The 12,059-nt window shown below is 45.3% G+C and overlaps 1 protein-coding gene across 1 annotated transcript; it reads left to right on the top strand.

The window, feature by feature from the left end:
• The first annotated feature begins 335 nt into the window (after positions 1 to 335).
• On the top strand, positions 336 to 7,024 carry irx1b (iroquois homeobox 1b). Its single transcript, XM_030120564.1, has 5 exons — positions 336 to 642; positions 1,331 to 1,573; positions 4,962 to 5,739; positions 5,880 to 5,940; positions 6,585 to 7,024. The coding sequence occupies exons 1-5, from the start codon at positions 391 to 393 to the stop codon at positions 6,631 to 6,633; spliced, it is 1,383 nt and encodes a 460-aa protein (XP_029976424.1). The 5' UTR covers positions 336 to 390; the 3' UTR covers positions 6,634 to 7,024.
• Positions 7,025 to 12,059: the final 5,035 nt, after the last annotated feature.

Genomic DNA, 12,059 nt, shown 5'->3' with positions numbered 1-12,059 from the left:
ACACACGACCCGGGCTAACCAATGCACTAATCGCCTGCCCCGGGCATAGGAGGAGCCTGGCGCTTAAGTAGGCTGCCAATCAGTCCGTCAGCTCCACATCCACGAGCTCCCGCGGCCAGGCGCGCGCATCACTCCGCTCCAAGTGCCGAACTGCGGCTGCGACGAGGAAGTGGAAGGAGGCTTGACACTTTCCAGAAAGGGGTATCTTCTGCTTTTTTTAAAAAAAAGAAAAAGAAAAAAAAACCCAGCCAGCCCCTCCTTCATCTTTTTCTTCTTCTTTTTTTGGGGGATTCCTACTTTATCTCTTTTTATTATTTTTTTTTTTGCTTCTTCTTCTCCTTGCTCTGACTTTTGGGGGGGATTGTACCTGCGCGCGCGTGGGCTCCGGACATGTCTTTCCCTCAGCTGGGGTACCCCCAGTTCCTCAGCGCCTCCCACGAGGTGTACGGCGGCGGCGGCGGCGGCGGCGAGCGGCCCGCCTCTGCCCGGGAGGGAGGCGCGGAGGGCGGCGTGAGCTCCTCCGCCACCGCCGCGGCCGTCGGCTCCATGCTGGGGATGTACGGGAACCCGTGGGCTGCTCACAACTACAGTGCCTTCCTGCCGTACAGCGGAGCCACGGACCTCGCGCTCATCTCCCAGATGGTGAGAGTTCACGCTCCCTCCAGACAGGTGGTCACGGCCCGGCTCCGCCTCCGGTACTTTCCGTGAGGAGTCCAGGAGAAATGTGAGCCCATCTAGTGACAGTTAACACCGCGTGGAGAAGATTTAAATCCACTGCCAGATTTTTATTTTCTTGCTTCATATTTTCTAATTATAAATAACAAAAACGCTGGAAATAGTGCTGATTGTAGAGGATTAATAAACAATAATGTTTGGGGGATTTTAAGTTCGTAGTTTTAATCAGTTTAAATCATATATTAATCTGAATCAACAATTCGGTTTATTTAAACTGTGTGAATGTTTTTTTCAATTAATTTCTGTCACAAATGTATTATTTATTTATGAAAAATGAATAATGTAAAGAAAAGCCACGTTTAAAGCAAAAATGATAGATTAAACAAGTGTTAAAATGCAGTTGAGACTGAGTGTTTCTTTTTTAAAATGGAGTGTTTTTTTTCTAATTCTCCAATAAATATCTTGTCCATACGGTGTCGTATTTATAAACCCAAACTTTTTAAAAAAGGAAAAGATGCGTAAAAATTCAGTAGCCTCTTCATTTTCCCTCGTTTTTTAATTTTTTTTATTTTTAAACTTAGAGAGAGGGAAACAACTTGCAGGTTCAGTCAGTCGCTCAACAAGTTGCCATCTCTGTCCTCCTTGACCTGTCCAGGGCTCCCAGTACGAGCTGAAAGACAGCCCGGGCTCCCACCCTGCGTCCCTGCCCGTCCACACCGCGCAGGGCTTCTACCCGTACGGCCAGTACCCGTACGGGGACCCGTCCAGGGCCAAGACGGCCACCAGGGAGACCACCAGCACCCTGAAGGCCTGGCTGCAGGAGCACCAGAAGAACCCCTACCCCACCAAAGGAGAGAAGATCATGCTGGCGATCATCACGAGGATGACGCTCACACAGGTGGGCAGCGCGCAAAGTCACTGCAGGGAGAAGGTTCTAAAATAAAGATTAGAATAAAAGAAAAAAAAATCCCTTTGCGACTCATTTTGGGCCCCTACAATGTGGAAATGTCGGGTGCAATATTTCCTGCTCACACACTCCTTTTGTGTTTCACTATTTCCCCAAAAGGGTCATAAATGATTCTGATTTATTATTTGATTCACATATAATCTGTTTTAATTACACCATTTGTTACACTCTAAACTCTAACAAGTTGGCATTACTTAAAAAAATTGTGGAAACCGATTGCCTCAAAAAAATTAAGTAAATATAACTAATAGTCTTAGATTACATTTACTTTATATTCACTTGTTCTGTGTACTCAGAACCTTGTTGTATGTACTTAATTCTATTAAATTATTGTAACTTGAATTAAGAAAGTTATCTTAACTTATAAATATCAAGTAAAATCAACTCAGCTACACCAAGTTATTCTGACTTACATGAACAGCACTATTTACTTAGTAGAATCTAGGAAACCGATTGCCTTAAATAAATCAAGTAAGCCCAACAAAGGATAGTTAGTACACAAGGAACGATACTTTATTTTTTTTACCAAAGCAAATAAAAGCCATTGTATATTATGGTAAAAACACTGTTTTACAGGATTCAACAATTACAGCATGTCAAAACAAATACCCAGGAACCTGAGTGAAGTCTTCCATGGCATCACAGTCCTGTGGCCAATCAGAAAAGTAAGAACAAATTTACACAGAAATCCTGGCTTCCAATTGCACATATAGTATAAGCATAAACTTTTACAATACTTACGAAACAGACAGCGTAGAAGTCACTTCTATCATCCTTGAGGAAAATTGGGAGGCATCGGAACACGGCTGTCCTCATGGCAGCGACATCAGTGATCTGCCAATAGGTAACAAAGTTTTAAAAAAGCAGAATGTTTCTTTGACTGTGCATGAGTGTCTCTGTAGATTAATGGGTTACGAAATTAAAAAGAGGGCCTACATTAGTGTGTGTGTATAACAGAAAATAAAATCAAAATAGCAATAAATAATATACACAGAGCAGCAAAAAATACAAGGGGCATAGGAATACAAAAAGTACAAATGTACAGATGTACAGTAGAGAGCCCAGTGTGAGTGAGACAGTCAGCAAGTGAGTGAGTGACTGAATGAGTGAGTGAGTTAAAATGAGGGCCTATGGTGGTGTGTGTGAGCATGTGTTCAACTAATCAAAAAAAAAAAAAAAAAAAAAAAGATATTGCAAAATACTCACCCTCTGCTCAACCTGGGCAAGAATCTCTGAGAGTTGCTTGCCAACAAGCCCCTTTTTGGACCTGAAGATTTCAAGGGAGCGGGGTGTGCGACGATCCAAAGATTCACAGAAATCTTTCTACTCTGGTGAACTCAGCAAAAATCTTTGAGGATGAAACAGAACACAAACATTTTAAAGACAAGTGCAAAGAGAACTCCAACATTAAAAAACCTACATGGGGCAGGCATATTTGTATTTTTCTGAGTCACTTAAATATTTACCTGTTGTTTGTAAAGAAGATGTTGGAACGCTGGCCAGCTCTTTTCTACAGATGGCTGCTCTTCCATGATTTCTTTACATCGCAATGAGAAGGTGCAGTTCATCAGGCGATTCACAGACCTTTTCATTATGCCATTTTCCAGGATCTGTTGAGAGATTTTCAAAAGGAAGGAAAAAAAACTCATTTATATGAAATACCAATGTTTAATTATATTATTTTCTAATTTAGAGAGGTTCTACAAGTTGCACATTCAAGTTCATTTCTTGTCACATAGTGGGGTGCAGCATGCAACATTTGGAGTGTCACTGGTGGACACTGTGAAACCAGAAACAGTCCCCCACACTGGAGCTCGATTTTATCATGGGTTGGAAACTGTGGTGTAGTCTGGTTTATTCCAGTGGGTATACTCTGAGCACCCCTCCCACCCCCCTACTCCTGCTTTATACACATTCACTAAAAATGGCACTTTTGGGCCTCAGACCACAGGTTGAGAATCGCTGCACCAGTAGATTGTATAATTCTTGGCAAATAAGTGATGCAGAATACCTGAGGATTAATTTATATTTATAATTTAGAAAGAACGTAAGAGTGAGTATAAACAGTGGCACAGAGCTGGACTGCTGCAGGATGTTGACTTTTCATTAAGCTGACTCCTGATTTTTAAATACTGGTGCTCACAAACAGTGCACATGCATGTTTACATGCACATGGGCTGCCTGCATATCACGTACACTACCCCACTGGTTAGAGAGATATCAAAACTTTCAAGAGTGAATGTATTAGCGTACGGAACAGCCGGTGTGGGCGCACTGCTGAAGGGATATTCGACCGGACTGTCACTCGGTGCTGGCTACATGTGCTGGTGTTGGTTCGAGTGGTGCTCACCTTACTCCTCCCCATTAATGTCCCTGCATGCATCTTAAATGTTATTTGCCTACTGTAGACGTGCTCACACACGACACACGGACACTCCGGTTTAAGTCTTCTTCTTTTGTTTCATTATTTTTGACGCTACTCCACTTGGTGCGAGTGCTGCCCCCACATGGCCGACTGAGAGGCTACATGCACGTCGGCAGGCTTTGTTTGGGACGGTTTGGTTACAGACACGCCAAAGTGATGCATGAACTGAGCGTTCATATCAAACTGAAACCAATCCTAGTCTTATCATAGATGTAAATAGAAAAGGCTAAAAAGTATAGCCATGACACAGCTTGTTAATATTAGCTAGACCTGCTTAGCTTTGGCTGATTTTAGCTAGCTAGTTAGCTAGTCTGTCAATTCATTTATTTTAACATGAAAAACTGGTCTGCCAAAATAATGTCAATAATAATGTCGTGGATGGCACAAGAGATGTATAGTGAACTTGAATAACTCACCTTGAGACGTAGAGAAATTCAGCGTCCTCCAACACCAGAGACAAGCTGCAGTGACCTCCCGCTCGGCTTTGCTGCGCATGTGCAGTCCTGAATGCAGTGTTTATTCACCGTGACAAAAAGTTTCCAGTCCAGCTTACACACATGAATTTAGTTGTAAACTTTTTTCAGGCTAAATTGGTTCCTTACTTATATTGATTGAGTTGAATCAACAGGTTTCTAAGATATGAGTAAAGTGCACAAATGTAATTTAAGTAAGAATAATTATTATGTTTTAGAGTGTACAGTCGAGCTGCTTCTTGTGATGATCACAAAAGCCAAACTTTCAGAGAAAATGTATTTATCCTAAATTCTTATCTTGATCTTATAAATATTGCGTGGAGACGCACTCAGTAGCTTTTGCGCATTTTTCCATTTTCCTAAAATGATTTGCGATCTAAATCTAAGCATATTAATGTGTGAAACAAATTGTGATTTTTAGGTATCGACATGGTTCGCAAATGCCCGCAGACGCCTGAAGAAGGAGAATAAGGTGACCTGGGGCCGCAGCGCGGAGGACAGAGACGGCCGCATCTTCAGCAGCGACAACGAGGACGAACACGGCAAGAACGGCAGCGACGAGGAAGACGAAGAGGAGGAGATCGATTTAGAAACGGTCGACATCGAGAGGCCCGAGGAGCAGCAGGGCTCCGGGAAAGGCGAGGGGGAGGCGGGCCTGTCGGCCGCGGAGCAGGCCTCGGAGCCGGTGCGCTCGGAGAGCAGCAGGACGCTGGAGGGCCTGAGAGGAGTGGAGGCGGGCGTTTCTCTCAATAAATCCCCCGGAGGGAAGCTCGGAGTGGACCTTTCTCCCGGCAGACAGGATTGCCAGAGACCGCCGCAAAGCAAACCCAAAATCTGGTCTTTGGCGGAGACCGCCACGGCCCCCGACAGCTCCCACAAATCTTCCCCCGCGGCCCACGCGCACCACGCGGCTCTGGCCTCCGCCGGACACCCGGCCTTGCTCCCGGGTCATGGAATATACACGTGCCAGATTGGGAAGCTGCATAACTGGGCCAACGCGGCTTTTCTGAACGCCAACTCTCTTTTGAACATGAGGTCGCTGCTGGGAGGGGCGCCGGCCGGACACCTGCCGCTCCACGGCGCGGTGCCGGCCGCGCGCCGCGACGCACGGCCCGCGGCGGCGGCCGGAACGGGGACTTCTGGGACGGAGGATGACAGCGACGTAGAGTCAACAGGAAGCTTCAGCCCAAAAAGAGATGGTACGGACTTCAGTTCAGTGTCCGCTCCTATTTTTATTTTTTTATTTTTCCCCCGATTGGAATTTTCCTCTTGCAACCAGTTTAATTAGAAAAAGTGAATATGTGAATTTAATTTGTTATTCATCTGGCCTTATCTTCAGATGAGGAGAGGGACCACAGGCCCGGCTCCCTGAAGTCTCCGTTTCAGCTGATCACTGACAGGTAACCTCATGCGTCTGAAATCAATTTGGACATTCTGACACTATCAGCTTCTCCCCACACGTCTCCCGCTAAATGAACCTTAAGGCGGGGAGGTAAACACTGCTACACCTGACTGGGCAGGGAGGCAGAGCCAGGCACATAAATCATGTGATTTGAGTCTCTCCACTTTAACGCCTCGTCAGGCAGCATTACCCCCCCACCATCCCTCCTCAGCCCCCCATCCAACAATGAGCTATCGCCACCTCTGTCATTTAAATAATCTGCCGCAGTTTATTCACGCCCACCCTCAGTGAATGGGGCTAATGTATGTCAAAGAAAGCGCTGATGGCAGCATCAGGCAAGAGCTGGAGCGTGAAGGGACATGAAACAATTTACCTAAAGTGATTCTTAATTTGCATAAATAGTGTTTAACGTTGTTGTTTTTTTCCCTCCCCCCCCCCCCCCCCCCCCCCCCCTTACAAAAAAAAGGCTAGAAAAAAAATATTAAAATGACTTTTGGTTTTGAAACATGTTTGCACCAAGGCATAATATGAAGCAGTTAAGATGTTACTGCTTTAGAATTAAAATGGAAAGTTCCCATATGAATACACACAGCATTTCACATAATTCCTGCCTCTGACCAGTGTTTTCTTGTCTCTCCTCAGACCTCACCATGGCACAGCATCACAGCGCGCTCTGACCACAACATTATGAAAAGATGGAACAAAAGGAAAAGAGAAAAGGAATAATTTTATTTAACGGAGAACAGTTTAAAGAAGGCTATTTTTTGTGACTGGACCACCTGGTTATAGTATTACTGTTTAGCTTCTACATGCAAAAAGAGATGGATGTTTGTTTTGTTTTTTGTTTTTTTTTTGTTTTGGTCACAGATTTGCTTGTATTCTTCTTATTTTGTCTCCTGGTTTTGTTCTTTCCCCCCCTCTCTTCTGTTGTGAATGGAAACTTTGACAATTGTAAATACAGGATATGAATTTGTCTTTAAAGAATATATTTTTTGGGAACTAAATAAATGTCATTATAGTCATTTATTACTGAAGACTTTTCCCAAACCTGTAGTATTTTATTATGAAGAGTTGGAGGAAATCAGGAAAGCAAAAGGTGCAACGAAGATGAATTAAACACACTGAGGCAAAGGGGAAACAGTTAATTCTTCATGTAGTTTTTTTCCCTTTTTTATATTTAAATATTTACAATTCATTACTTTAAATTGTAGTTTAACTTTCTGGATTAGTTACAAAGCTTTACGCACATTAAGGGTCATAATGTATTTATATGAATGCACATAATATTATTTTCTAACTGACCCTTCCGTCCAGTTTGTCCTCAGCCAGCTAAACCCTGCTGCAGTGTCAGCTTTTTCTTTTCAATCAAGAAAAAAAAAAAAAAAAAAACTTTAGCCCTCAGAATGAAATCTGCTCTCTCGCCAACACTGGTGTCCTCGCGCCAGCTCCTTGGAAGCCATCGCAAACGCTGCGGAAATTGAAATTGAAGATTTCCAGGACCTTGTGAACCTGCGCCTGTGCTTTCAGCCCGGGCCTCCTGGCTTTAATGTTGGATTATACCCCCTCGGTGCCACCGCTGCCGCCTCTGAAATATGGATCAGACGGCAGGAAAGGCCAGCAGCCAGTATGGGGTCGGCAGCTCAGGGGGTGGTGGAGGGAAGCGAGTGTGTGTGTGTGGTTGTGTGTGGTTGTGTGTGTGTGTGTCACTGTGTGGCATCCTCGAATCTTTGACGTTCACAGGCCCAAAGAGACAGGAGGGGGGCTTGAGAGAGAGAAAGAGAGGGGATGGTGGGGGGTCTTAAGGCTGCTAATGGTGAGTGTTTCTCAAAGCTTCACAAGCCTGGAGCTCCTCTGGCCTCTGGAGAGGCTCCGAGAAGCACCTGAATGAGATACAAACGAAAACGTGCACACACAGAGCAGAGCACTGAAACACTTGGACACTGAGAGGAAACTATAATGCATGTTGGATTTCAGGTCAGTTGGGTCCTGAGAGGAACTGCAACACACGTATCTGTAAATGTGTATTTTCGTGGCAGCTTTCTGCCACCAAATAGCTTCATATCAACAGTTGCTAAGTGTGGCTGTTTGCTCCGAGGTCTTCTGCTAAACTGGGATGTGACGCTGCAGATGAGGATTAGAACGGGCAGACGAACAGCTTCACACGCTGCACAGATTGATGGTGGTTTGAGGAGTGTATTGTGCACTCAAAAAAACAAAAGAAGCACCAGATTTATGGGCCTGGAGATGTGACTCAATGCTGCCATCTGACTCTTAGAAGAAGTAGGACAGAGCCGAACCAGAGGACTCGCCTCTCGGATGCAGCAAGATCAAGACTTCCCAGTTTTAAATGCCTACAGGCTATTTAAATTACAACTATTTGTTAAGTTCCAGCATAATCTGAAAACTTTTTTAGGTTGATTTTATAAGCATCAACCCGTCGATCCACCTGGTGCAGATCTGAGTCAACTAGGTTCACACACAGCCACACACACTCACAATCCAACCAGCGCTGAGTCACAAATTCACCTCAAACTCCTGTTTATGGATTGTATGTGGAAACCTGTTTAAAGAACAGGGAGAACACGAAAACTCCACACTGATTGGTGGATCACACCATTAGTTATGTTATTTTGTTAAAAATTTATAGAGGAGAAAAAAAAGCAACGATTTACACGTATACACGATATTTATGTGACAACAGTGATTTAGCACCATAACATATAAAACGATCAATTCGTCCAGCAGCAGAAACTTCATGATACTGAGCAAACATTCCTGCAGAGCACTGGATGTCACCGCGAGGCTTGATGTGGCTCTACGGTGCATCATTACTGTGTAAACAAACATCCAAGCAGCCTTCGTCATTATTACACAGCGTGAAATTACAGTTTCCGTAAATGATATATTCCAGGAACAATTGTCTGTTTAAAAAGGAAGGCGGAGGAGAAGACGTGTACGGACACATCCGAAATGAACTGAAACATCAGTCAGGGTTCGTTTACTGGCGTCACTGTAAATTCAGTCGTGCTTCTGTGGATAATCACAGCTTCCAAAAAAACCTGAAATTCAAACCCAATGCCACAAACTACACTTTAGTTTCAAATATCTCTAGTCATATTTCAGTTGATTTTTCACGCTTGCTAGAATATAGCATCACTATATTTTAGACTTGACCTCAACAGTTGCATTAATTCACCTGTTAAACTCTGTGTGGTTTTTTTCAGGGCGCTGCTGCCTGGGTACAGTGGAGCTTGTCTGGGAAAATAAAGTGAGGTAAGTAGAGATTAAACAGTCGTCCAGTCACCATGGCACATTTCTAAAGCCCCACATCCCCTCACTTCACGGCTCCTGGTGTCAATCTAATGGCAGATTTTTAAATATAGAGGATTAGTGTGTGATTTCTCGTGTGATCAACAGAGGAAACCTCACATAAGCGCGGTTTTATCACTACATTAATGCAGAGTGAGTCACATTTTGAAGCCGACGTACTGAAGTCACCCGTTTCCCTGAGGGCAATCACAAAGGAGTTATTTAACTGTTCTCTTTTTTTTTGGAAAAAACGGTGCTTTAATGTTGAAAGCTGGATGAGATAAACTAGTATGAAAAGACAACACGTGGCATTTTTTTTATTTAGGTTTTGTATATGTTAAACTAACAAAACAGAGTGTTAATTGATGAGCTTTGGGGGTGTTTTTTTTGGCAGATATTGCTGCGTTTGGACAGTCCAGCTCCAGTTTGCAAGGTATGGTAACAGACAGTTAACAGTGGCCTCATAATGATGCTGTGAAAAGAGAGTTGACGTCTTTTCAGGTGCGTCAGCTTCATTCAAAAAAAAAATAAAAGAGAAAGAAAAAGCCTGTATTATTCATCCCTCCATCTGCATTGACAGGGAGGGAAAGAGCGGAGAAAACAAGAGATGGAAAGAGCAAATTTGAGTCTAAAGAGAGCAAATGAGAGGGAGAGGGAGAGATGATGCTGTGAGAGCTGTCATTGATGTGAGAGCAGCGTGGAAGCCAGCCAGACACTTGAGGCCATTTTCACTTCGCCTGCCAACTCTGACAGACTGCCATCAGCACTGCGGAGGAGACTATCAGCCTCTCTCTCTCTCTCTCTCTCTCTCTCTCTCTCTCTCTCTCTCTCTCTCTCTCTCTCTCTCACACACACACACACACACACACACACTTTTTCTACACTCCGTCCCAGCCAGACCCAGCTAACTGTTCTTCCAAGTACCCAAACAATATGTTATTCTTTCAAAAGTTGGAAAATTGCGCGAGCTTAGCATGATGGAGCCGAAAATGGCATCAAATGAGCCGTTTTATCCGTTAAACTGTGTGTCCCCGAAAACAAAAACATGTTTTCCGTTATGAAAGGAGCGGAAAAAGTGAGCAGATCCAAAATATGATTAGTGTTTCCTGGCTGCCGTCGCCTCGAAAAACTTCTTCAGAGTGTCAAGTTGAGGCTCGCTGGTTTTTTGTGCCGCCGCGCTGCCAAAACGGAACGGAAACTTTTCAAATGCAGGAGCCAGGTGGAGTTTTCTCGATTCATATCGGCCCCCTCAAACTCTCAGTGTGAAGCACAGCCTTCATTGGTGCTTTGGTATTCTGATATAGGCTCTTTGGTGAGTTCTAATCCCTATTAAAGAGGCAGATTATGGGAGGATTTGGCTGTGATTCGCCTGTCCCACTGCTCTTTTCTGTCAGCGTCTCGCTCCCCGCGCGTATCCTCCTCTCGTTTTCTTTCTGTCGTCTCGATGGGACGGTCAGGGATCGAACAATTGTGGCCTCCGTGTGTCACCCCCCCCCCCCCCCGTACCCCTCCACCCTATCAGCCATCCTCCTGTGATTGTGGCCACGTGTGAGGGCCCCTGAATGGATTTGTTAAAACGGATGAGAGAGGTTTCGAGCCCCGTAGCCCTGGGCCTCGTGTGCGCATCCACACCCCCCCCCCCCGCTTTACCCCCCCACCCCCGCGCTCCTCCGCCACGCAGAGATAATCAGGCTTATGTAAAGACGACGTGCTCTTTTGACAGTCATCAGCTCATCAGTGATCCAATCAAGCCCAAATCCGCCATTGTTGGCGGCTCAAAGTGCCTCAAATCCGCTTGTGCGGGAGAGAGGGGGCTCCGCTCTTTATCCTGCCAATCACTCCTGACATTCCTGCCACTGTTGCCATGGCCTGGGGGTCAGAGGTCGCGAAAACAGAGAGCGCGATCTGACTCGGGGAGAAAGGCCGGGCACTAAAGGAGGGGACCCTCCGCTCGACGGCCAACGCAGGGGGTAAATGTAGACAAGTTAGGACTCTATAGCCCCCGCTGGGAGGGCCAGCCGGACTGAGAGGGGCAGGGCCGGGGGGGGGGGGACGATGAGGCAGGAGAAAAGGGTCCAAGGGGGCAACAGAGGTGTGTGTGCGGAAAGAAAGAGGGTTAGGGACGGGCACTGTTTGATTGCCAAATAAGGCTTCAGGGAGCTTGACCTCGGGAAAAAAAAGCCACCAACACATTTCTCAAGTCTCCGGAGGAGAAATAATGAACACGGCAGTTAATATTTCTCGAATCCTGAATGGATTTGCGCCAGGCGCACTTGGGAAAGCGTCACGTTTGATCCACGTGTGCGTTTGGGGGGGGAAAAATGCGCCTGGCAGCGCGGCGAAGCTAATGCGTGTCGTCCGGGGGGATAAGCGGGGCGCCGGGTTAAATCTGTTGTAATGTCGTCAAAAGAATAATTTTCTGTACCCAATGTATACGTAAGTGAGCAAATGTTTAGCCGAGATGAGATATCATAGGGAATTTACGCCATTCACTGTTCCTCCGTAGGGGATTAGCGGAATTAAGCGTTTGCACAAAAGCAAAGTATCAAAACTCATGGGTAATTCAACAAGCGCCACAATACCCAGTTTACAGAGCCGCCGCTTGATTGTCCTGCTGCAGCTGCCGGCAAACAGCAAACACTGTCACTGCCTCTTTTTTTTTTTTTAAGCAGACAAATTTAATATACAGGGGAAATACACACAACAAACACTATGAAAGGGTGGGAGTGATGCGTCCTTTCTCCCGTCGGCCCATTCAGGGCAATAATCTGAGGGAGGAAGCAGATTAGGACGGAGGGAGGGGTCGCG

The sequence above is a fragment of the Salarias fasciatus genome, chromosome 22 (genome assembly GCF_902148845.1).
Source record: "Salarias fasciatus chromosome 22, fSalaFa1.1, whole genome shotgun sequence".
Taxonomy (NCBI): Eukaryota; Metazoa; Chordata; class Actinopteri; order Blenniiformes; family Blenniidae; genus Salarias; species Salarias fasciatus.
This window is presented reverse-complemented; position numbering and strand designations above follow the sequence as displayed.